This window comes from Vombatus ursinus, unplaced genomic scaffold (genome assembly GCF_900497805.2).
Source record: "Vombatus ursinus unplaced genomic scaffold, bare-nosed wombat genome assembly UNPS02014821.1, whole genome shotgun sequence".
NCBI classification, from domain to species: domain Eukaryota; kingdom Metazoa; phylum Chordata; class Mammalia; order Diprotodontia; family Vombatidae; genus Vombatus; species Vombatus ursinus.
In genome coordinates, this window is record NW_020954599.1 from 11,412,235 (window position 1) to 11,439,167 (window position 26,933).

At 37.5% G+C, this 26,933-nt stretch overlaps 2 protein-coding genes across 7 annotated transcripts in view; one reads left to right on the plus strand and one right to left on the minus strand.

The window, feature by feature from the left end:
- Positions 1 to 26,315, minus strand: part of INTS12 (integrator complex subunit 12) — a 35,680-nt gene extending 9,365 nt beyond the window's left edge. Inside the window, exons 1-5 of the mRNA XM_027837494.1 lie at positions 26,275 to 26,315; positions 17,267 to 17,430; positions 7,854 to 8,006; positions 3,319 to 3,506; positions 278 to 437 (exon numbers count right to left, since the gene is read on the minus strand). Of these exons, the coding sequence (XP_027693295.1) occupies positions 278 to 437; positions 3,319 to 3,506; positions 7,854 to 8,006; positions 17,267 to 17,422 (657 nt within the window). The 5' untranslated portion in view covers positions 17,423 to 17,430; positions 26,275 to 26,315. The remainder of the gene's footprint in view (positions 1 to 277; positions 438 to 3,318; positions 3,507 to 7,853; positions 8,007 to 17,266; positions 17,431 to 26,274) is intronic.
- Positions 26,316 to 26,425: 110 nt separating this feature from the next.
- GSTCD (glutathione S-transferase C-terminal domain containing) overlaps positions 26,426 to 26,933 on the plus strand; it is a 188,869-nt gene continuing 188,361 nt past the window's right edge. For 2 of the 6 annotated variants that reach the window (XM_027837493.1, XM_027837491.1), the window contains exon 1: positions 26,426 to 26,557. In XM_027837493.1, coding sequence (XP_027693294.1) covers positions 26,508 to 26,557 — 50 coding nt within the window. In that variant the 5' untranslated portion in view covers positions 26,426 to 26,507. Of the gene's footprint in view, positions 26,566 to 26,933 lie in introns of all 6 variants that reach the window. The other 4 variants (XM_027837487.1, XM_027837488.1, XM_027837489.1 and 1 more) reach the window with 4 other exon arrangements.

The window sequence follows — 26,933 nt, forward strand, 5'->3', positions numbered from 1 at the left end:
ATGGCTGGATGAAATTAATCTAAAGCTCAGATAAGTACCGTGCCCAGATAATACACTGTGCCATGTGCTAAACGGAAAATACATACTTGCCTAATACACCTACCACATGTACACAATAATACCAATACTCGAAGACAACGTATATGCACGCACACATAGTCATTTTTAAGGGTTTTTCCTTTAAGCTTTCATTTAATTGTTATTTTGGAAAACTGATACAAGCATGAGTTAAACGTGACAACAGAGACTTCAAAAAAGACAAAGAGCCGGTTCCTACCATTCTCTTCATTTGCCTCGTGCATCGAGCACAATACCATACGAGGCGTGGGTCATTCACTTCCTTGTCAGTCACCTGAGGTTTATGGCAATCCTGGTGATAGAGATTATGGCACTCTTGACATTCTACTAACTGATTGCCAGATGCTACTGTCATTTGCCTAAGAGAACAGATTGTTTAAAAACATTATTTTATTAAATGCAACAGAGTTTGAAGTCATGTCAGACAATATTTAGTATTTGACAATATTGAATATTAAAAATAAAAAAAGTTAAACTTGTCAATATTCAAAGCTTCTCCTACATTTTATATCTAAAGAAGAAGATTCTTTATTTTGTTCTTACACTCAAATGCTTTCATGGACTTCTATTTACTTAGTTTATAATGCTAGGTGCTATTGAAAAAATTGTAAATATTTCAAGATTTTAAAATAACTGTCACATGCAAATATAATGCCAAACTAGGCAATGGAATGAAAACTGAGAAATGCTTAGTACCCTAAGAGAACTGTGAATGCCAATTCATTAAGATCAACATGGAAATTTTAAAGTTAGACAAAAGGAAAAGAAATAACAACATTATCTATTTGATACGGAAATGTGCACAGAATTTAAGATATGATTTTTAAAATCATGCAATTACAGAGAAGGCATTAGTCATAGTCGTGACTTTCAGAAAACAAGGCAGCTTATGATGAAGACTTCATTTCTTTAATTTATTTAGGTCTCTGGTGAAAAGAGTCACTTGGTATAAATGAAAAATTAGTGATATGCCTGTAAGTGGATGTATGTCTATGAATTAGCCAAATAGCATTTTCCAAATGATTTCTCTTTTCAGATGACAAATCAGGCTATTTAATTGCTAAGCGGCTTTTGTACATATCCCTGAGGACCAGGTATCTAGGTAACCATGGCAACTATGTTTGTGGATGGGTGGGGAAAGGTAATACCTTATTCCTTTACTTAATAAGAAAATGAAGATGGAAGAAATTGCTCAGATGGCTTTATGGAAATATTTTATGAATATATATTTTAAATGAAATATTTCAGATTTGGAATTATATGTATATAGACACACACATATATACACATTTCGGATTGCATTAAATGCTTTCTCTTGACCCAATTCACTCTAAGAAGTAGCATTTTATCTAAAATAAAAGGATCTTCACACTTGAAGATACTTTCAAAAGAAAAATTATTTCTACTAGAAGCTAAAATCAGATATGTAAGGTTTTAAAAATACAAACTGAATAATTTATATTAAAAGAAGTCACTATATTTGCCAGAATCCATAAGATATACTGCTTAAATGTTTAGAATTTCCCCAAACTTTAAATTTAAGCTAAAACATCCACATCATTTTCTTTAGATAACAAAGTTCATAGATTATTTTAGATACTTTTCATCAATAAATCCTTTGGGACTAAATCAATATGTATTTTCCTACCAACCTACATTTCCCTTCCTCCTCTAAAGAATTAAGGGGACAACATCACCCGGAAGTTGAATTAATGTGAAATTCTTCAGTCACAGTAATCAGCCAATACTAGCTGATAGCAATATGGCTTGTCTCATCAATGGAAATCACAATTCCTGGATTTTTTTCCCCTCTAGTCAGCACTGACACATATTGACTTTAGGCAAACCATTTCCCCTTTTCTTTTCTCATTTATAAAATGAGCACATTAGTTAAATCAAGCAGTAACCTTGCAATGGGGCTTACTTTATGTTAAAAGGAAGGAACGAATATGGGTAAAAACAATTGATGAAGCATGCAGGCGGTACAGTACAGTGGAAAGGGTGCTGAAGTTGGAGATGGGTCTGCTGCAAAAAGACCTAAGGTCAAATCTCACGTCACACTTGTTAGTTGTGTAACCATGAATAGGTCACTTAACCTCCTGAAGGCTCAGTTTCCTTATCTGTAAAATGGAGATAATAGTGTTTATACTCCATCTCTTCAAAGGGCTGTTGGGAAGGGTGTTCTCTATGAACACCAAAGTCCATATGAATATGATTTGTTATTATTATTCTGGCTGCAAAAAGACATTCCTTTTCAGAACCACATTAGCTCTCTCTGTCAAAGTCACAATGATGACCACTCAGAGTTCACAAAGGAATTCCAAAATGATCAAACTAACCTAGATGACAAAAAACAATCAACAAGCATCTGTAGTTGTACAGGCACTAGAGACTATAAGGAATTAGAAGTAACAGTTTTGTCCTAAAGAAGCTCACCTGTAACTAACCTGGTTACAATAATTTTTCATACACACTTTAAGTGACAAAAATCAGTTTTTTTATTTATTTATTTTATTTACTTATATTACCTGTTTATATTACGTATTTTTATATGTAACACTTTAGACTATTCCCCTTCTTATAGCTTTATTAAAAAGTGGTGTGGCTTAAAAGATATAGAAGGAATGACAATTAAATTAATAATTCAGCAGGGTAGGAAACACATAAAGAATACCATATTCTTCTAAAAGAAAAATGGAAAGAATGGAAACAACCATGCTTGTTCAAGGAATCTTACTTTTCATAAGCGGAAAAAGCCTGGACTGCCTCCCTTGCAAACCACAAGTCTATGACAATCTCAATATTAAGACAGGAGCTCTCAGAATTATATACTAGTGGAGTTGGGAAGGGCCTTGAGAGATAATACAGAAGCAGTTCACATTTATATAGTGCTTTTAAGTGCTTTCCTCCCAACAACCCTTGGAGGTACAGGGAATCAGCAGGAATCTCTGAATTTTAGAGAAGCACAGTTTGAATGATTTACCTTTGCTCACACAGCCCCTGCCAGCCTCTCCTGGGTCTTAGGCCAGTCATCTTTCCACTGAGCCATAATACATAATCAGGGATCAAAGAAGTCATCAAGAAAGTAAAATAACATCAGAATATTTGGCAGTTTTAAAGATTTCCTATACAATATACAGAGTTCACATAGGGATAAACCAATTTATTTTTCCTTCCCCTTATCTCTCTAGCTCTATGTCTCTCTGCCTCTGTTTCCCTCTCTGGCAAGGTGTCACTTACCTACAAACAACACAAGCCAATCCCATTTCCATGGCAAAGTCATCAGCACTGGTCTCATCAAAACTGGACAGGTCAGGCATAGCCAGGTCCTTGCTGGTCTGAACTGTGATGGGAGAAGAACGAGACTCCTGCTTCTCTAATCTGGGTTTTTTGGGAACGTCGGCTGCTTCACTGGTGTCAGCCTTCATCTATCAAAAAGAGCACACGTGTACATACCATAAACACGCAAACAAGATGAAAAGCAAAAGACTTCAGTGTTCTGATCAGCAAGTAATTGTGGCAGAAGCAACTGCAAAATGCTAAAAAAACAGATAAAAAGATGACGATACACATAAAAATTTTAAAAATAAGAGCAGCTAGATATAGTACTTTACGTATGTTATCTCATCAACTGGCAAAAATGGAAGCTTGGGAGGTTTAAAAGTAATTTTTTTTTTCATTCAGTTAAAAATCACTAAGGAGAAAATTTTATAAAATCAAAACATTTTAGTGTGAATCTTTTATACTTGTTTTTCTACAGACCAGATAAACAAAAGTGGGCATTACATGGGCTCTATTTTCTAACTGCTTTTTCATTCTTTGAATTTGATTCCCATGTGACTAATGAAATTTCCATGTTTTCTTGGTTCCTATATGGCAGAAGAATTGGCTACTAAATTATAACTAAGAATATATCTCCCCCCCCCCCCCCCCCCCCCACCCCGGTTCAGGCGCCACCTTCATGACTTCCACTCAATAAATAACTTCATCTTTACTTATTTACAATTTTCACTGCTCTCCATTTACTATAGAAGAAGAAGGACACCGATGAACGGGCAAACGTCAAGAAGAGTGCGCTGACAACTATGAAGGGCCTCAAGGAATGTCTAGCCTACCTATTATAAACTATGTTAGGTTGTCGGGGAAGAGAAGCCTCGGAGGAGACAACACAGTTATTTTTAAGCATCTGAAGGACTGTCTTTCAGAAGAGGGCCTCAGAGGGCCACACCAGGAACAACTCGTAGAAGGTACGAAAAAGGAATTTGGGCTTTATGTCTGAAAAAACTTTCTAACAATGAGAGAGATCCAAAAGTGGAATGGACTACCCTGAGAGGCAGTAGGTGCCTCTGCAGTGAAGATCTTCAAACAGAAGTCGGATGACCATACGTCAGTCATGTTTGAGGGGGATTCTTTTTCAGATAGGCTAGGTAAACAGTGAAGTCCTTTCCAATCCTAAAAATTCTGTAACTCCTTCTCAATCTTTCTTAGCAATGAGTTAATTGCTACCAACATTTCATCTTAACTACATTAATCTAAATTAATACTTGCTACATAAGCTCTTCATCCTCAAATTTCTTCTTGGCATAGGTGTCCTTATCAAAAACCTATCCTGAGTCAAATGCAAAGATCTGGCAATTTTCCACATGTAATACCATCCTCTTGATGACTTCTCTAATTATTACCACATTTGAAGCAGGACATGATAAGCTCGAGAGTATTTAGAATAAAGCATCCAGGATGGTGAAGGACCTTGAGATTATGCTATTTGAGCTGAAGGAACTGGGGATGTTTATCCTGGAAAAGAGAAGACTTAGGCGGACATAACAACCTTTTTCATCTATTGGGTTGTCATATGGAACAGGAATTAGACTTGTCTGACTTGTCCCCAGAAGGTAAACTAAGATCAATGAGTAGAAGTAAATTGAGATTTAGGCTTGATATCAGGAAATAGTGGAATGTGACACCTCAGGATATAGTGCGTTTCCTTTTCTTGGAGTTTTCAAGCAAAAGGCTGGATGGCCACTCGTCAAGAGTTTGTAGAAGGGATTCTTGCTCTGAACTAGGTCCCTTTTAATGACAATTTTGTGACTAATTTTACTTGACTTTGAGCTCACTTTGAGAACTCTTCATGGTGCTGATATCATCTGCCTATCTTACTACATATCAAATCATGGAGCTTAGGCAACCTCATGGTTTTGGCTGTCATTTACATGATGCGACTATAAGGTAAGGAGACTGATTTTCTTGTATGGCTTATGGAGTAACGAACAAAACATTAGAGAAGTAATCAAAGGAGGATTATGTTACAATTTATTTCAAATTGCAACAGTACTTAAGCTTGGCTAGTGAGTCTTACAGCATTAGTTCTTGTGAGTACAAGTATCTTTATTGCTAAAATAAAAATGAGTGACCATTATTTAGAAGAGAGGTTCTATGGACAGTTTTCAGGGGGCCCATGAACTTCAATGGGAAAAATATTACATCTTTTATTTTCCCTAACCTCTAACTAAAATTTATCTGAAAATTAATTCTGAATTCAAATTCTAAATTAATTCTAATTCTAAATTGTTAATTATGGAAAATTAATCAAAATATTGTCCTGAAAAGGGATTCATAGCATAGGCTTCCAAACTGCTGAAGTGATCATGTATGATATAAAAAAATTAAGAACTACTGATTTTGGAGCAAAATATCAATAAAAAATCGTGTGTTATTAAATTATACATGACACATTAAAAAAACTTATTAAAGGGATTTAAAAATCTTAAAAGCAAGAGATTTCTTGATGGTGCACAAAAGTTAAGGCTACAAAAGATATGATGATCCACTTAAAGGTCCAACTAAAAGTCCATATATTTGTTTTGCTCATTAAGGCTACTCACTATAAAAAGGTCAGTCATATTTGAGATAATTACTCATGTGAAAGAAAATTTGAACATAACCAAGATTTTTCAAAGATGTGCCACACATTTTGAAAGATAAACAAGAATATCGGAGACCTGACATTTGTTTTCATTTTTCAAGTCAACCTGGACAAAAAAAGGGTCATTTTTGAGGAAAACAGTAGCCAGGAATAAAAAATGGTACTTCTTACAAGAACCAGAGATAAAATTTCAAAATAAATGATAGAAAACTACAAAATCCTTGAAAAACAAAGGAAATATGTCAAAATGATGAGGGAAGATGTTGTTTTCTTTGACATCGATGACACTATAAATTCATTCTATAAGAAGTCACAATCAGGCTAATTCTAAGTGAGAAATTTTGAATGAGGCAATAGAACTTAAGTGTGACTCTTTGATCAGTTTCTTCAGCATGCCAATTCTCTAGTTCTTCATGTACTCTTTATGAAATAGCTGTTGATCAAAAATGTATAAATTCATCCACTTTAGTGATTACATTTACATTACATAAATTACATTACATAAATGACTTTTATCCATTTTCAAAAATCAAATATACTCTTCAAGAGGTCTTTCAAATTTCTTAGCTGAGTATATATGGTCTACTACTCTCTGACTCCAGCCTAAATTTCATGACTCATTTCACTGTGTTTCTCTGCACATCTTCTACACACCAGCTACACAGACCTGCTGGCTACTCCCTGATCTTGTACTATACCTGTGCATCGGCCCTGTCTATCACTAAAGGTGGTAATATACTCTTTCCACAACCATGTCTTCTAAAATCCTTCTCTTCAATTCAGACCTAGCTTAGGTGCTACCTCCCCCATGATGCCTTCTCTGATCTTCCCAGCTGAAAGTGATCTCTCCCTCAATTTCTTATTGCACGTTGTTGAAGCATCCCTTCTGCCCTATCATCTTTACTGCTATACGTGTCTTATCCCTCTTATTACACTGTAAGTTCTGTGAAGGTGAGCCTGGGTTGGATTTTATTTTTGTATCATAGTAGATACTTGATAATCGTCTGGGTAATGAAAGAACGAAAGGACAAAACTCTGTTACACCTGAATATGTTCAAGAGCACTCACTGCAGGTTCTAAAAACAATCTTCAAAGAGAAGTGAAGTTCCAAGGGAATGATACTGAAGGGAATGCTTTACCTGAGCCATGATGATATATTGTATGTTATAAATGGAAAACAGTATGCACACAAATTTGTGTGTCTGTAGATGTATGACTGCACACATGCATCAATCTTCCATCTCTAAGACAGTAAGTACCTTCTTTAGTTTGGGAATAGCACCCGACAGACTTTTGATGTTGTTGGTAGATTTTTGGGGGAGAGAGGGGCCTGCACCTATAATTTTATCAGAGTAAAGAGTTTCTGTTAAATAAAATACTGGTGCCAATGCAGACTGATAACTACATATTCTGTAACTTACTTTCTTATAGTTGCTTAAGAGAGATTAAGTCGTTTGCCCACAGTAATACAGCCACTATCCCCTTGGGCAGGGCGTGAAGCAAGGTCTTCCTGACTCCAAGGCTAGCTCTTTATCTAAGCTGCACTGCTTTTCAACATTTAAACTCTACTCTTTAATCCTAGTATCACCTAGAATCCAAATATTTGTTGGTGAAAGTAAAAGCCTTGCACAACAATTTTCTAAAACTGTGCTCTTTAATCAAAACCTCAACATATCAATCAGGAATCGTTTATTGAGTACCTACCTAACTTACTCTGTGCCTGCACTGTGTATTGGGGGTACCAAAGAAGGATAAAAGATGTTCCTTAGTCAGGTAATTCACGTCACTCTATTTCCTATACTTAGTTAACAAAAAAACCCCCCAAACCAAAAAACAAGCCAGAAAAACTTACTTTATCAGCAGGCCTCTTTTCAACTTCTTTCTTCACCTTTTCAGCTGAGACGGGCTTGCCATTATTACTACCAGAAGGAAGACTGGAAGAAGTTTTGGGCTCCTGCTTAATGGAAATCGCTTTAGCACTTGACACTTTGGGAGGTTCCACTTCCTAAATGGTAAAAACAAACAAACAAACAGATAATTAAATGGAACATAATTTTTGGCATGTTGTAACTCTTTACAGGTCACATAGCTAAGCAAACCTTGCAACTTTAAAAACTTGTCACATTAGAAACACTAGGTAGCATGAGGAAAAAAAAAAGCCATAGAGTTGATATTTCATCACAACTTTTGGTTAAGGCTCAAGAGAAATTTCCTTGTCTTACAAGTACCTCAATAGTTCTTCTTTCTTATCTTTATATTAAAAGATTTTCATATGATGTTTCTGCAAACAAATAACAGATTTTTTTTTCTTTTTATGTAACTAGGACATGACATTTACCTTTGTATGGAACTTAACTGATATTGAAAAACCCTTCCAACTTTAAATAATGCCTCAAAACAAATTCTGGAGCATCAAAGCCACAAAAGGACAGGTGAAACAATTTTCCAGCCCAAGACAACTCAGAAGGAGAGGTCTGTTGCACCACAGTGAGAGTGGAGCGCAGTCCAGTGCGGGTCATACCCCTGCAAATCAGCAGTAGACATTGGGGGCAACTGAGTCAGTGGTGGCAGCAGTGGTTTTGGGACTTCTCAGCCCATAGAAGGTAAGGGGTCCAGACAACTGGTCAGCAGGAGATTACACAGATCCCTGTTCTGTCACCAGGGGCAAGACTCTGTTGCATTGCCTATACTTGAATCTGGGTTACAGTCCTGGGTCTCAGTCCTAGGGCAAGGAGGAGCACTAGCACACCAGAGCTTGTGGTCTGGTGGAGCTGGGACCCTGGTCACAGTTCCAGGTTAGAAAAGAGTGCTTTTGGTCACTCATAGACCAGAGCACAGGCCAGAAGAGCAGTAAGAACACCATTTTGGAAGAACCAAAAACTGAGAGGTGTCTAGAATTATCAGCTGAAAAAAACACGTGAAGCTTGGGACAGTGCCCTCTCCACCCTAGAAGCAGAGCCCCACTTTAACACAGAGTTAAAAGTCAAGAAATAGTCTGGAAAAATGAACTAAGAGCAGAAAAGGATCCTACCACAGTTATTATGGTGGCAGACAAGAGCAAAACACAAACTCAAAAGAAGTCAACAGAGTCAAAACTGTTGCATCCAAAACCTCAAAGAAAAATATGAGTTGGTCTCAGGTCCAAAAAAAATTCCTGGGAGAGCTCAGAAAGGATTTTAAAAATCAACTAAGAGAGGTAGAGGAAAAATTGGGAGGAGAAATGAGAATGATTCAAGAAAATCATAAAAAAAGTGACAACAGCTGGGTAAAAGAAGCACCAAAAAAAATGCTGAAGAAAATAACACTTTAAAAAACAGAATAGGCCAAATAGTAAGGAAGGTACAAAAATCCAATGAAAATCAGAATTGGCCAAATGGAAAAAAGAAGTACAAAAATTCACTGAAGAAAAAAAAAAACTCCTTAAAAAGTAGAATTATCTAAATGGAAAAGGAAGTCTAAAAGCCCAATGAAGAAAATAGTTCCTTAAAAATTAGAATTGGGGAAGTGGAAGCTACTGACTTCATGAAACATTAAGAAACAATAAAACAAAATCAAAAGAATGAAAAAATAGAAGAAAATGTGAAATATCTCATTGTAAAAACAACTGACCTGGAAAATAGATCCAGAAGACATAATTTAAGAATTGTTCAACTACTTTAAAGTCATGATCAAAAAAAGAGTCTAGATAGCATCTCTCAAGAGATTATTAAGGAAAACTGCCTTGATATTCTATTACCAGAGGATAAAACAGAAAATGAAAGAATCTGTCAATCACCTCCTAAAAGAGATTCCAAAATGAAAACTCCCAGGATTATTATACAGCCCAAATTCCAGAGCTCCCAGGTCAAGGAGAAAATATTGTATGCAGCCAGAAAGAAACAATTCAAATATTGTGGAGCCACAGTTAGGATAACACAAGATTTAGCAGCTTCTACATTAAAGGACTGGAAGGCTTGGAATATAATATTCTGGAGGGTAAAAGAGGTAGGACTACTATACAGAATCACTGACCCAGCAAAACTAAGTATAATACTTCAGGGGGAAAAATGGACATTCAATGAAATAGAAGACTTTCAAGCATTTCTGATGAAAAGACCAGAGCGGAATGGAAAATCTGTCTTTCAAATACAAGACTCAAAAGAATCATAAAAAGGTAAACAGGAAAGAGAAATCATAAGGGAGTCAATAAAGCTAAATGTTTACATTCCTACACGGGAAAATGATACTTGTAACGCCGAAAAACTTTCTCATTTTTAGGGCAGTTAGAAAGAATACACATAAATAGAAGGCACAGGTGTGAGTCGAATATGATAGGATGATTATTAAAAAAAAATTCAATCAAGGGGTAAGAAAGAGAAATGCACTGGGAGAAGGGAAAAAGAACAGGTAAATGAGGTAAATTATTTCATGTAAAAGAGGCATAAAAGAGCTTTTATATTAGAGGGGAAGATGGGGTCAGTATTGGGGTGGGGAAGAGGGCGTTCATGAATCTTACTTTCATTGGAATTGGCTCAAAGAGAGAATAACATACGTTAGGTTGGGTATAGAAATCCATCTTACCATGCCGGAAAATAGAAGGGGTGGGGGAGGGGTGCTAATAGAAGGAAGGAAGAATTTGGGGAGGTAAAAGTCACAGGCAAAACATTTTTGAGAATAGACAGGGTGAAAGGAAAGAGTAGGATAAATAGGAAGGAAGTAGGATGGAAGGAAATACACAGTAATCATAACTGTGAAAAATTTTTTATAGCATGTTTCTCTGATAAAGACTTTGTTTCTCATATACATAGAGAACTGAATCAAATTTATGAAAATAAGAGCCATTCCTCAACTGATAAATGGTCAAAGGATATTGAACGGGCAGTTTTCAGACTAAGTAAACAAAACTATAGTCACATGAAAAAATGCTATAAATCACTATAGATTAGAGAACTGCAAATTAAATGACTGCGGCCTACCACCTCACATTAATATGACAGAAAAGGAAAATGACAAATGCTGTTCGTGAAGTTATATATTGATTCAACCATTCTGGAGAGCAATTTGGAAATATGCCCAAAGGGCTATAAAATCATGCATACCCTTGGACCAAGCAATATCCTTACTAGATCTATATCCCAAAGAGATAAAAAACAAAAAGGAAAAGGATCTATATGTACAAAAATACTTATAGTAGCTCTTTTAATGATGGCAAAGAATTGGAAGTTGAGGGGATGTCCATCAATTGGAGAATGGCTGAACAAGTTGTTGTATGATTATGATGGAACATTATTGTGCTATAAGAAATAATGAGCAAGACGCTATCAGAAAAACCTAGAAAGGCTCTCACGAACTGATGCAAAGTGCAACGAATAGAATCAGAACATTGTACACAGTAACAGCAATATTGTATGATGATCTACTATGAATAACTTAGCTATTCTCAGCAATACAATGATCCAAGACAATTATGAAGCACTTATGATGAAAAATGTTATGCACCTCCAAAGAAAGAACTGATGGAGATTGAATGCAGAATGAAGCATATGCTTTTCTGAAATGACTGAACAGCAACTCCTTATGACTGCAATGACCACCATGATTATCCAAACCTGATGATAAAGCATGCTGCCCACCTCCTGGCAGAGAAGTGTTGGACTCAAGATACAGAATAAGATATATATTTTCAGACATGTTCAGACTTTTTCTTTACTTTTTTTTCTGCATTTTCTTTCACAACATGACTAACATGGAAATATGTTTTGCATGACTGTACATGTATAAAATATATCAACTGCTTGCCTTCTCAATGAGAGGAGCAGAAGAGGGAAGGAGGGAGAGAATCTGGAGCTCAAAATTTTTTTTAAATGAATGTTAAAAATTGTTTTTACATGTAAAACATGTAAAAATATTAAATTAATAAGGATGTTAACTGGTATTATTTCCTCTTCATTTGAAACCACACTGATATATTCAGACTTCAGCAAAAAGTGACACTACCAACTGAAAAGGTGAAAAACAAAATTTTGGGCAAAGGACTGGTTTGTTAGCCTCTTTTTTTTTTTTTAAAGCAATTAAGTGTCATGTCAGTGAACTTGTATTTTTTTATTTGCTTCAAAATAAAGTCCTATTCCAAGGCTTCCTGTGACAATGTATCAATATGTTTTCCTTAACTGAATTTCAGGAAGGGCTTTGATTAACTGGCAGATGTGAACCTCCAGTGTTTCCTACAAAGTGGACATCATACAATGTTCCTTTATAATTCTCTGCCTCTAGACACAGTATATTTTAGAGATTTGCATGCATTTTTCACATATAAACATTGATAAACCCAGTGTTTTATTTCCTCTGTTTCAACTTTTAAACTAGAACAGAAATTAAGTACCCAAGCATAGGTTCCCAGGGCAAGACATCTCCTCTACAAAATTATAGTGGTGGGAATTATAGTTCAGTGCTATAATTAAGTGAATCCTTCTGAGTGCCTTTTAAACACATAACAATATTTTTCTCAACTGCTCAAACTAGCAAAGTGAACAACTGCTGTTAACAACTTAAAACAGATCCCACTCCCAACCTTAAATTATTTATATTCAATGCTTGATATCTCAGCCGACCTTATCAGATGAACCTCCTTCTGTTTCAGAGTTTCAAAATGTTATTTTAGCACCATATTTTTTTTTCCATTGGTGTAACAACATAAAACAAGTAATTTAATTTGTTTTAAACCTTGTTTTGCATAACAGTATAATGTCTATTTGCCTTGCTATGTAACTACCTATGAGTCCACTTAAGCTCATCTACCCTCACCCGCAGTCATTGGGCAGAGGTTATCATTGAAAACTAAAGGAGAGAGTGGGTAGTACTGGAATCAGTATCTGAGCTAGGTTAGAGGTGAAATAACAGCTGCTTGGCTCTGATATTAAGCAGGAGTTGATGGTGGAGACTTGACTCCATTCTGACCCTTAGATTTCGTAATATACTATTCTACCACACAACTCTCTTCCTCATGTTCTGTCCATTTAAGTCCATAGGATAGGGTGATTCTCCAAGGTCAGACCCAATGAAAAACTGAAGCTGGAGGAGGTGATAGGAGCATTCCAAAGAGTCACTGAGAAGAGCTCACAAATAGTATGTCCATACCAACCCTGGCAATGTTTGGCAGCTGAAGCTACAAAGTTCTGGAGGTTCACTTTTAATTCAAATTGTCTTGACTACTGCTTATAGGCACTGTTCTTTTTTGTGTTTAAGATTTTTTTTTATTATCCTGAACTTTGACTATGTACACAGTAAAATAAAAAAAAAAGATTACACACGAAGCAGCATATTTCTTCTTTTCAAATATAATAAAATCAACTGTAACTTCCAAAGTCATCCTTCTTTCTTGCCTTCCTTCTGTTCTTTTGTATTTTTAATTAATTAATTTATTTTTAGTTTACAACATTCACTTTCACAAGATTTTGAGTTCCAAATTTTCTCCCCACCTCTTCCCTTCCTCTCATCCAAAGATGGCGTGCATTCTGAATACCCTTTCCCTGAATCTGCCCTCCCTTCTATCACGCCCCCTATCCCTTCTATTTTTCTGTAGGACAGAAAAGATTCACATACTCCTTTGCCTGTCTAACTTATTTCCCAGCACAATTTTTAACATTTGTTTTTAAAACTTTGAGTTCCAACTTCTCTCCCTTCCTCCCTCCCCACCCACCCTCATTGAGAAGGCAATTTGACTTAGGCTATATATGTGTAGTCATGTAAAACACTTCCATAACAGTCATATTGTGAAAGACTAATTCTATTTCCCTCTCTCCTATCCCACCCCCCTTTTATTCTATTCTCTCCTTTGACCCTGTCCCTTCTCAAAAGTGTTTGCTTCTGGGGGCAGCTAGGTGGCACACTCAATAGAGCACCGGCCCTGAAGTCAGGAGGACCTGAGTTCAAATCCGGCCTCAGACCATAAACTTGACACGTACTAGCTGTGTGATCCTAGGCAAGTCACTTAACCCCAATTGCCTTAAAAAAAAAAAAAGCTTCTGATTACTCCCTCCCCCAATCTTCCCTCCCTTCTATTATCTCCCTCCCCCCCCATTATCCCCTTCCCCCTTATTTTTCTGTAGGGTAAGATAGATTTCCTTACTCAATTGACTGTGAATATTATTTCCTTCTTAAGTCAAATCCAATGAGAGTAAGGTACACTCATTCCCTCTCTCCTCCCCACTCTTCCCTTCTACTGTAAAAGTTTTTTCCTTGCATCTTTTACATGAGATAATTTACCCCATTCTACCTCTCCCTTTCTCCTTCTCCCAGTATAACCCTCTCTCACTCCTTAATTTTACTTTTTAGATATATATATATATATTCCCTCCAACTACCCTACTACTGAGAAAGGTCTCATGAGTTACAAATATCTTTCTACGTAGGAATGTAAACAGTTCAACTTTAATAAGTCCCTTAGGATTTCTCTTTCCTGTTTAACTTTTCATGCTTCTTTTGAGTCTTGTATTTGAAAGTCAAAATTTCTATTCAGCTCTGGTCTTTTCATTAAGAATTCTTGAAAGTCCTCTATTTCATTGAATGTCCATCTTTTCCCCTGAAGGATTATACTCAGTTTTGCTGGGCAGGTGATTCTTGGTTGTAATCCTATCTCCTTTGACTCTGGAATATCATCTTCCATGCCCTCTGGTCCCTTAATGTAGAAGTGGCTAAATCTTGTGCTATTCTGATTGTGTTTCCACAATACTTGAATTGTTTCTTTCTGACTGTTTGCAATATTTTCTCCTTGATCTGGGAACTCTGGAATTTGGCTATAATATTCCTAGGGGTTTTCTTTTGGGGAATCTGTTTCAGGAGGAGATCGGTGGATTCTTTCCATTTCTATTTTACCCTCTGGTTCTAGAATTCCAGGGCAGTTTTCCTTGATAATTTCTTGAAAGATGATGTCTAGGCTCTTTTTTTGATCAAGGCTTTCAGGTAGTCCAATAATTTTTAAATTCTCTCTCCCGGATCTATTTTCCAGGTCAGTTGTTTTTCCAATGAGATGTTTCACATTGTCTTCAATTTTTTCATTCTTTTGGTTTTGTTTTAAAATTTCTTGACTTCTCATAGAGTCATTAGCTTCCATTTGCTCCATTCTACTTTTTAAGGAATTATTTTCTTCAGTGAGCTTTTGGATCTCCTTTTCCATTTGGCCAATTCTGCTTTTTAAGGCATCCTTCTCCTCATTGACTTTTTGGATTTCTTTTGCCATTTAGTCTAGTCTATTTTTTAAGGTGTTATTTTTTTTTAGAATTTTTTTGGGTCTCCTTTAGCAAGCTGTTGACTCATTTTTCATTATTTTCTTGCATCACTCTCATTTCTCTTCCTAGTTTTTCCTCTACTTCTCTTAGTTGATTTTCAAAATCTTTTTTGAGCTTTTTCACGGCCTGAGACCAATTTAGTTGTAAGCTTTTATATTTTTCCTTTCAGAATATTGTATTCCAAGCTCTTCATGCTTTTTAAAGTGGTACCTGCTAACTTTTGTCTAGGATTGAATGTGTATCATTAGTACCTGAATGCTTTCTTTTTGGCTGTTCGAAGTACTTTTTTGTTGAACTGAAAGCTCTGTATTTCAGCTATTACCCTCCTGGGAGTTTTCATTTAGGAGTTTCTTTCAGGAGGTAATTGGTGTATTTTTATTTTTACTTTGTCCTCTGTTTATAATAGATCTGAGTATTTTTGTTTATAATTTCTTCAACTTTTTCTTTGGTTTTGATTTTCAAGTAGCCTAATGATTCTTAAGAGAATTCTCTCTCCTTGACTTATTATTTAGGTTGGTGTTTTGGGTATTATATTTCTTAACATTTTCTTCTGTTTTTCAATATTTTTATTTTACTTTTAATATTTCTTTCTGACTCATGACCAGTGCTTTCTGTTTGGACCATTTTAATTTTCAGTAAGTTCAACTCCTGCCTAAGATTTACCACTATCCTAAGTATTTGTTTTCCTCGCCATTCTTTCTTCCCTAGCTGCTGTCTCCTTTAACATTCCATTTTATGTCTTATTTCATTTTTCTAGGTAGTCTTTGTTGACAGGGCAGTATTTTTCTCTGAGGCACTAGCTGGTTTTGTTGCACTATCACTCTCTTCTTCTGGCTTTACCTCCTGGTTTTCTCACAGTCACACAATATTTCTTCACCATTTGTCATTTTCCTGTTCACTCATATTTCCAGCCTCACCTTCTGGATTGCGGCTTTTTGTCTAGGTCCAACTCTGCTCTGTCCCACACTTTTGGGTGGAGTGAGCAGGCCCTGTTTAGTGCTAACTAAGGAGGTTAAGATAAGAGCTTGCTTTCTTCAAGAATTCCTGGGTTTTGCTCATTTCCTGGTGGCTTGACTTACTTCTTTGTCTCCTTACTCTAGCACAGTTCTGATTCAAGAGTTGGCTCTGCCCTTTGCTCTGGGTTTATGAGGCTGCATACACATACCACGGCTTGTGTTCTTACAAGACCCTAGACACTTGGCTGCCAGAATGCTGGCTTGGCCCCATCTTCTGTTGTGGCTACAGCTGTGACTTTGTGTGGGTTGCTTGGGCTGGGGGCTCTGCTGCTGGGGCACTTACTGGTCTGGCCCTGTCCCTTGCTCTGGTTCTAAGCACTCTGCCTTCTGCCTTCCTGGGCTGGTCTCTGTCCACGTCATCCACAGGATTCTAGTAATTCATTTCTGCACTCCTAGATTGGATGGAGGAGCTTTGGTTTTCTGTATCATTGTTGCTTCTAGAGTTCTAATGGTATGTAGTGGGGGATGCTTCTAGAGTTCTAATGGTACGTAGTGGGGGATCTGGGCTCCTCTAGGTCTCAACATGCTGCCATCTTCCCATAAATCCAGCCCTTTTTACTATGCAATAAAATTATTATCCTTTCTTTTTGCTTAATTCTTTAATTCCACAGACTAAAGACTTTAGGACTAACACAAAAGAGAAGGATATAGTTCTTATGTTCAGGAAAAACAAATCAACTTTTCTGTCAGACATACTAATAAAGAAAATTGCAAAAGTGAGGTAGGTTTCATAAATGAGTGCATTTATCATTCACATCTAATATGAGAATGAAGTCTTCTACCCCCTAAATTTGTCTAACAATTCAACTTAGATTTGAATGCTGAGAGAAGAAAATGAAATCTAATTTCTTCATGCTGTGAAAAATAATAATGTTGGCAAAGGGATCATCCCTAAATGCCTCAATCTTTTACCCTGTCCATTTACTTCTGATTTTTATTTCCATTGCACAAAACCTCTCTAGTAATTTAATTCACATACATACCTTTTGTGATGGGCGGTAACTTGAATCAATGCCTCTTGCCAAAGATTCATCCAGCAGAGCTTTTAGCTTTTCAGCAGAATCCTTGCTCTTTGAGTGTAAGAAGCCCAGTGCTTTCAAAAAAATGGGATCAAGTTCCAAGTTCACAGTAGCAGCCATTGCAATTACTAAATAAAAAAGAAACATGAAACAAAAGCATTTTATTGTCAACTCTTACTGATCTGTGACAATGTTTTAGCTCCAGACTTGTATTTTTCTGCCATACAGTATGGTTTTGCCTATGTTTGGTGAATACAAACTAATTCTATTATCACCCTAAGTCAAACAGACTTAGGAGGCAAATATACTACAAAAAATACAAAATTCAAATAACAAATACGGTTATTCTTAGTATAAGTTTTCCTCAGTTTAAACGCCTGACATGTTCCAACAAGGTTGGCCATAAACAAAATTCACAATCTCTGTTTCTCTAATGATTTCCATTATAAAATCAAAGATAGATTTCGACAGATAGTGAAAGATACATTCAGAGGCAGTTAGATGTCATAGGGGAGAGATGGTTGGGCCTGGAGTTACAAAGACCTGAATTCAAATCTGGCCTCAAACACTATCTGTGTGACCAGGGGCAAGTCACTTAACCCCTGTTTGCCTCAGTTTCCTCAATGGTAAAACAGGGATAATAATAACACCTACCTTTGATTTGAGGATCAAATGAGATAATATTTATAAAGCGCTTAGCCCAGTGCCTGCCACATAGTAGGTATCCTACATATGCTTATTCCCTCCCCTTCTTCCTTCTCTTTCTGTCAGACTAGCTGAGCTGGGGAGTGCTCTAAATTCCTGGCCACAGATGCTATGATTGTTCCCTGGTTGGTTGGTGCCTGTCATGCTTTCTACACACTTCTTTATCCTTATTTTCTCAATGTCACGTACCCCAGAAAACCCTTCTCATGCCCTGATTTTATCAATTCTGTATTTATTATGTCTCACATTCCTATATAAGATTAAAACCAATTTGGGGGAAGGGATCAAATCAAAATTACATAAATTCCATTGGGCTTATCATAATGCTAGGGTTCTTGCAGAACTTTCAATAAGAATAATGATAATAATTACAATAAATGAAGGTATTCTGATCTAGAATAATACTAAGAAAGCTTTAGTTTCAAAATATTGTGGATTCTGCTATAAAGATGTATCTCTGATGGTCACTTATGCAAATGCTTTAGCTAGAAAGGAATTGTTAAAATTGGTTAATATTACAATAACATAGCACACTTGCACTGGTAGAGTCAAGGGTTAGTCAGCAATTCCGTTACAATCTTCTGTTTTGGGGGGTTTATAAAGCCATTAAAACTTGTGTTAGGCTGAATCTTGACATTTTTTTCTGCTGCTTGGTTATTTTAAAGTTCCAGAAGAAAAAATGATACCCGCTAACTTTTACTACAGAATGCTTTAAATTGTTTTAAAAAGTTATACTAAAGTAAAAATTAAAAAAAAAAAAAAACTAAGCTAAGAGCAAAAATTTGAAAAAGCCATCCCCAGACTTGGCCTTCCTGCCTTTAAGTCACTGTCCAATTCAATCTATCCTCCACTTAGCTGCCAAAGTTGGTCAAAAACAAATGATAGAAACAATAATGATGTGAAAGAAAATAATAATAATGAAACAACATGCCAAAATTTTTGGGATGTAGCTTAAGCACTCATCAGGGGAAAAAAAAATCATATGCCTACAAATATACGTTAAAAATTTTTTTAAAAGAGCATTAATGAACTGAATATGCATTTAAAAATTAGAAAGGCATTAAATAAACTTAAAATAAGTACAAAAGAGGAGATGTTAAAAATGAAAAGAGAAACAGACACACTGGAAACAACAAAAATAGAAATAATAAAACTAAATGTGCTGGTTCTTTGAAAAGACTAATAAAATTAATAAAACTTTAGTCACTGTAATTAAAGAGGGAAGAAAAATCAAATCAACAAAACAGTATATAAACAAATTGAAATCACAGTAAAACAAATGGAATGAAAATAATTATCATAATATATTATGCACAGTTAAATGCTAATAAACAAGTGAGAACACAAAAGAGAGGAATATCTTTAAAAATATAAAATGCCTAAACTGACAGAAGGCCAAATAAAGATTTTAAATAATACAATCTCAGAAAAAGAAATAAAAGTAATTATAAAGGAAAAAAATTTATGAAGGGAAAAAATTCTGATCCTGATGGATTCACAGAAGAATTCTATCAAACTTTTAAAGACTAATTAAGTAGCAATACTACATAAATTGCTGTCAAAAATTGAGAAAGAAAGCACCCTATCAGACTTCTTTTAATAAATATAGTCTTAATATCTAAACAAGGGGAGGATAAAATATAGAACCATAGACCAATAATGAATGCTAACTTAAAAATTTTTAAATAAAATCCTCTAAAAAAAAACTGCACAGATTTATCCAAAAAATTATTCATTGTATTTCAAGTTGAATTTATCAGGGATAAAAGAATGGTTCAAGATTAGGAAAGCAATCAATGTATTTGATCATACTGAAAACAAAAACATACAAAACCACATGATTACCTCAATAGATGAGGAAAAAGCTTTAGACAAAGTATAACACTCATTGATGCTAAAAATCCTACAAAGCACATAGAGGGACATTTTTTAAAATCAAAAAAGTGTCTATATAAAACTAAAAGCAAGCATCATTTGCGGGAGGGATATTCTAGAACCTTTTCCAACATAGGATTAAAATAGGGATGTCCACTCTCCCCACTATTATTTGATACAGTTCTGAAAATGCTAGCAATAACACAAAGAAAGTGACATTTAAGACAGAGAAAAGATGAAACTATCCCTATTTGCTGATGGTATGATAGTTTACTTAAAAATCCTAGGGAACCAGGAAGGATGAGACAGAAAAGTTGCAGGCTACAAAATAAACCCTCAAAAATCAACAATATTGTTACATAATAACAAAATTCAAGAAACAATAATAGAAAATCCCATTTCAAGTAACTACAAAATGTACAAAGTACCAGGAATCCAACTAGCAAAGTATGCACATGCATACACACACACACACACACACACACACACACACACACACACACACACAACTTGTATAGATTCAATTATAAAGTGCTCTGTACAGAGATGAGGAACAACTTAACAGTTGGCGAAATGTTCACTGCCCATGGCTGGGCCTTGCCAATGTAATTTAAAATGGTAACACTACCAAAGTCAATTTAGAGTTTTAATGCTGTACCAATTAAATTATCAAAGCTATACTTTGCATACTTCAATAAAGCAATAAAACTCATGTGGAAAAATAAAAGATCTAGACTATCTAGGGAAATGACAAAAATAGATAAGGAAGAAAGGACAACAGCATTTCCAGATATCAAATTCTATTAGAAAGAAGCAGTCATCAAAACCATCTGGTATTGGTTAAAAAACAGAGGTAGATTTTTTTTAAAACTTACTTACCTCAGTAGGTAAAACAAACCAGGCAAGGAAGAACCAGAAACAATGAAATTCGATAACCCAGTGTTCAATAAACTGGAAAACATGACTTATTTAGGAAATTTTATATTTAATTTTGATAAAAAAAACTACTGGGAAAATTGAAAAGCAATCTGGCAGAAATTAGCCTTAGACTAATACTTAAGTTATGTTCCACCATAAATTCAAAATGGAATGTTGACCCTAATATTGAAAATCATACCACAAATAAATTAGAAGAGAAACCAATAGTAAAGCTTTCATAAGTATGGGTAAAAGATGCATTCTTAACCAAGTAACAGATAGAGCAATTACAAAAACAAAAAATAGCTAACTTGAATCTACACATGAAATAGATAACATGAATCTAAAAAGGAAGTTTCTGTACAAACAAAATTAATGCATTTGGATAAGCAGTTGAATGGGGAAAAATCTTTATATCAAATTTCTCTAATAAAGGCTTAGTATACAAGATAATCACCAAATATACATATAAATATGTGTGTATGTATGTATATATATATGTATATACATTCATCTATCTATCTAATCTAATCAATCTATATTTGGGGCAGCTAGGTGGTGTAGTGAATAGTGTTCAAGGCCTAGAGTCAGGAACATCTGGGTTCAAAATTGGACTGTGTGACCCTGGGCATGTAACTTAACCTTTGTTTGTCTCAGTTTCCTCATCTGCAAAATGCAAAAATACTTCCCAGGGTTACTGTGAGAATCAAATGAGATAACTGTAAAGTGCTTAGCACAGTGCCTAGCACATAGTAAGGGCTATAAAAACACTATATGCTAATGTTTATTATTATTTATTATTATATAATATAAAATTATATAAAATATTATTATATTTATTATTATCCACATATATACATATATATACACACACACTATTCCTCATAAGATAAATGGTCAATTAAAAGAATTGCTAACCCTAATCACTAATAAGAGAAATTCAAATTAAAAAAAAAACCCCAAAACCTGAGGTTTAATCTCACACCCTGCAAACTGATAAAGATGACAAATAATGGGAATGGAAATCAATGTTGGAGGAAATGTAGAAGATTGGCATACTATTGAACTGTTGGAGGAGCTGAGAATCAACACAATCATTTTGGAAAGTAATTTGGAATTACGCAAATAAATCGACTAAAATGTCCATATCCTCTGACCCACAGATTCCATTATTAGGCTTATACCCAAGGGAAGCCATTGATAAGAAGAAACATTCCCATATAGAGTACACCAAAATATTTATAGTAGCACTTTTTGTGATATCAAAGAACTAGAAACAGAGTAGATGTTCCTCAATTGTGATTCAAGAATGTAATAAAACTGTGAACAAATTGTGATTCAAGAATGTAATAAAACATTATTATATTGTAAGAAATGATGAATTTGATAAATATAGAGAAGCACCAGAAAATCTACATAAAATGACACAGATTGAAGTAACCAGTTTGCCCCTCCCCCCTAATACACAGTCATCAGAATAAGGTAAGGACAAGCAGGCTCAGAAGAAGAGATATGAGAAGACACAGCACGACCTGGGAAGTGGTGGGAGGGACACATGTAGTACATTGCACACATTTTCATACTTTTTTGTTGTGCTGATCAGCTATACTGATTTTTTCCCTTCCTTTTATTTATTTTTTGTCTTTAAAAAGTATTCTGTTACATGGGATTCATTTTACAGTTTCTTCAACCTTGAAGGGTTGTTGTAAGTATCAAATGAGATAACATTTGCAGAGGTGCTTAGCACAGTGCCAAACACATAGTAGGTGCTATACAGATGCTTATTCCCCTCCTCCTCTGAGGAAGAGAGGAATACTGGGGGAAATTATGGTGATGTAAAAAAAAAAAAGACAGCAATAAAAACGTACTCTTTTTTTTTAAAATTATCTCCTAGATAGAGATTTTTGGGGATGGAAGGAGGACAGGAATCTATTTTAAGGACAGGGGACTCCATGATAGAAGGCAGAGAGATGAAAGTGAGGACTATGAGAAGGGGTAATTGGCAGTGGATTAGTTCAGCTGTGACATAAGAGTACATGAAGTAGCATAGTGAGGCAAGGCTAGATGTTGGCTGAAGCCAGACTGTGGAGGGGCTTGAATGCCAGGATCAAGAGATTATACTTAATTTCCCAGGCAATGGAGAGCTATGAAGGGCCCTTGAGAAGATAAATGACCTTATCAGAGCAGTGTATTAGATTATTTAGGAAGCAAAGTAGAGGGTGGATTGGAGGGAGGGATAGAGTGGAGACAAGATGATAATTAAGATGCCCTTACCATTATACTCTCCTGGGAAAGGAAATGGGGCCTAAAGTAAGGTGGATCCTGAACTGGAGTTGAGAGAAGGGGACTGAACTCTGTAACATACTTGACTGGTCAAGTTTAAGTAAGTACTCTTTGAAAATAACCCTAAGAATAAGGAGAATACTATGAAAACAGAAAGGGGAAGAGATTGATAATAGCTCTCTCACAGGCAGAATATTAACATTGCCAAAGCACTTTCCTCACAAGGACCCAGAGAATTAGTCAGTGAGACTATTCCTGGCGAAGAGACCTCAGGGATCCTACAGTCACTCAATCTTGTGGATTTGGAAACTGAAGGGAGGTAATAAAAACAAACTTGAGAAGGGAGGCAGTGCAGGTATTATCCTCCCCACTTTACAGATGAGAAAACTGAAGCCACCTGTCCACGGTAACCCAGTTAGTAAAATGCCCAGCTGACTCTAAGCTCAGCACTCCCACCCTACTCTGCTCTGCATCAAGGCCTCTTCAACGCTAAGACCTGATGCCAATATTGGGGGAAGTCTTCCCAGATTCTCCTCACTGCTAACGTTCTCTTTCTCCCCAAATCATCCTGTATCTCCTTGTTGTTTTTATACTGCACCTCCCTAGTAGAATGCAAGCTTCTTGAGGGCAGGGATTTCAGTCTTTATATTCCCAGCTCCAAACAATGCTTTGCACACAGACACTTGGTAAATCTGTTGACTCAGATACACTATTATTTTTAATGTACTTTTGTATATTTTGTTAAACATTTCCCAATAATATTTAAAAAATTATTATTCACTTGAAAATTTTTTGAGTTCCAAATTCTCTGCCCTCCCGCCTCTTCCCCACCCCTTGGAGAAGGCAAGCAATATCTCAATTATACATATGAAGTCATGCAAAACATATTTCCAAATTAGCCATGATGCAAAAGAAAACACACATACAAAAGAAAAATAAAGAAATTTTAAAAAAGTATGCTTCAGTCTGCACTCAGAGTTCATCGGATAGCTCTCCGGAGGCGGAGAGCATTTTTCATCCTAAGTCCTTTGGAACTGTTTTGGGTCATTGTCTTCATCAGAGTAGCTAAGTCTTGAATCACAGTTGAATCAGATACACCATTGTTGGCCTTTACTACTATAGCCTCGATTGCCTTTCCAAATCTGACAGCAGAGGTAAAAAACTCCTACATTCATCTCCTTGGCAAGGAAATGGCCTTAAAGCCTAGGATTCCAGATGGAGAATAAATATGTTCGTTCCCATCAACTCACCTTGCTGACACCTCAAAACTGCTGGTAAAGACTACATGACATTAGCTAGGATGATGCCCTGAAATCTCTTTACTTTCTTCAATAGATGCGGTTACAGGTAAGTCTTCAAGGACAAATGTTGCCTCTGTTTTTATCTACCAAGTCCTCACAAATTTTCTTTTTAGGAACAGAAGATCTGGGTTTGAATCTCTGCTCTGCATTTTACTGGTTCTATGACCTCAGGAGAATCACTCAAGGTCTTTGAGATGCATTTTCCTCATCCATAAGAGGAGATGACCTTCTGAGTAAGATGGACTAGATGACCTTTGAGGTAAATGTCAGTTCTAAAGCTATGTAGCTATCATCTTCAGAAGCTAAAACAAGGTAAGATTGGAGAGGGCAGACTCAACTTCTAAACCAACAAGTGACAGGATGGGGCAAAAGGGGACACTGGAAAAGAAAATGCACAAGTTTCAGGGCAGCTAGGTGGTGCAATGGATAGAGCACTGGCCCTGGAGTCAGGAGGACCTGCGTTCAAATCCAGCTTCAGACACCTAACTCTTAACTAGCTGTGTGGCCCTGGGCAAGTCACTTAACCCCATTGCCTAGCCAAAAAAAAAAAAATGCACAAGTTTCAGGTTGTGCATAACACACAAAGCAAAATAGCTACTGGGAATACTGTGTATATCCTGCACATATGCAGTCTTCTGCAAACTGCCTTGACTATTAGAAGGTCAGTGACACTGATTTTGCCTTTCACAAGGCTTGCCACATAGCAAGCATTTCATAAAAAAACAAAATAAAACAAAATAGTCCTGGTCTTCATTTATTTATTGGCAGGATCTGTGATTTCATCCCTGCAGGATGCTCCTAGGTGATGAAACTCACAGAAAATTGCCCAGGGCAGAGGCGTGAAATGCATGTGGCCCACAGGCCTGACTGCCTCTCTAACCAGATTAAAATGTAATTGGGAAGTATTTCACAAAATAAATGAAAATAAACAAAAATAAATGAAGATACAATGGAGCATAGATAATGTTAATATGTGGGTTTCTAAATCAATAATGGGGCTTCCCACATATATCCTTACGTACAATTTTGTGATAAGAGCTTACAACTACTGGCTTGGGGCAAAGAGAAATGAGGCAACATGCCCAGGGCCACCCCTCCGGCGTGTGTTCAACTTGAACCCAGGTCCTTCTGACTCCAGAAATTCCTTCTACTAAGCCCAGCTGCTTCTACCCATCATCATCATCATCATCACTATTATTGTCTTTTACAGAGAGCTTAAAGGCGTAAAAGCACTTCACATGGTTTAATCTCATTTGACCTTCACAACAACCGGAAGATGCTTAGGGTTATCTCCATTTTACACAGAAGGAAACTGAGGCAGGGAAAAGCTAAAGTGGCTTGGCCAGGGGCAGGTGCCATTATTAGCCCTATTTTACAGAAGTGTAAAAGGAGGCAGAAGAAAAGTTAAAAGCGGCTTGGGCAGGAGCAGGTACCGTTATTAACTCCATTTTACAGAGAAGGAAACTGAGGCAGACAGAAGTTGAGTGACTTGGCCGGGTGTGTGTGTGGGGTGTGTGTGTGTGTGTGTGTGTCGGGGGGGTTGGGAAAGGAAAGTGGCCAATTATTAACGTCTCATTTTACACAGGGGGAAACTGAGGCCCAGCGGGTAGGGGCACCCGAACGGCACAGGGGTCTGCAGCGGGATTCGAACTCGGGGCTGCGGCCTCCGCTCGGCACCCACGGCCGCCCTCACTTGGGCCGGCGCCGAGGTCCGCGTAGGGCGGGGCAGCCCGGGTCAGTCCCCACCTCACCCCGCCCCCCTCCGGCTCCGCCGCCGCCGTCTCCGCCCTCTCCGGCCCCCCGCCGGGGGGAGCGGCCGCGAGCGCGGGCCCGTCCGCGCGCCCGCCGGGGACCCTCGCGGGCTGCGGCCCCCCGCCCCCACCGACTCACCGGCCCCACTCGCGCGCGCGCGCGCGCCACAGGCCCACGCCCTCGGCCGCCTCTCCGTCCCGCCCCGGCGTCCGCTCCCGGAGACGGGTCCCAGACACCCGCCGGCTGGCTCCCGCAGCGGAAAAACAAAGGTTCCCGGAGCAGAGAGGGGAGGGAAAGATTTCAGAGGTGCGACTACAGGAAGTGACGCACGCGGTGCCCGGGCCGCCTCCCGTCTTCCGGTCCGCTCGTTTATGAATCGCTATCCGCCACCGTTCTGGGGGGATCTCGGCGCTCGGGCTGGGTGAGCAGGTCGGGAGCGGAGCCGGGGCCCGGAGGAGCGGCGGGGGCGGGGAGAGGGGGGCGCGGGCCGGCACGCCCCTCCAGTGAGACTAGTCAAGAAAAGCCGGGGTGCAGGGGCTCCGCCATTGCCGCCGGCTAACCGTCTGGGTCGGGGGAGGGGGCAGAGCATCCGGAGACGGGGAGGGGCCCCCAGCGTTCCCCGCGGCCCCCAGCCGTGACCCCCCTCTCTGCCCCTGGTCACCCTCCGCGGGGGGCCACAGCCCCGGGCCTCCCAGGGGTCTTCTCAGACTTTGGCAGCTTTTCCTTAGTCAACAAGCATTTATTAAGCACTTACTGTTGTCATTAATGCTGGGCCTGCACGTCCCACTAGACTTGCA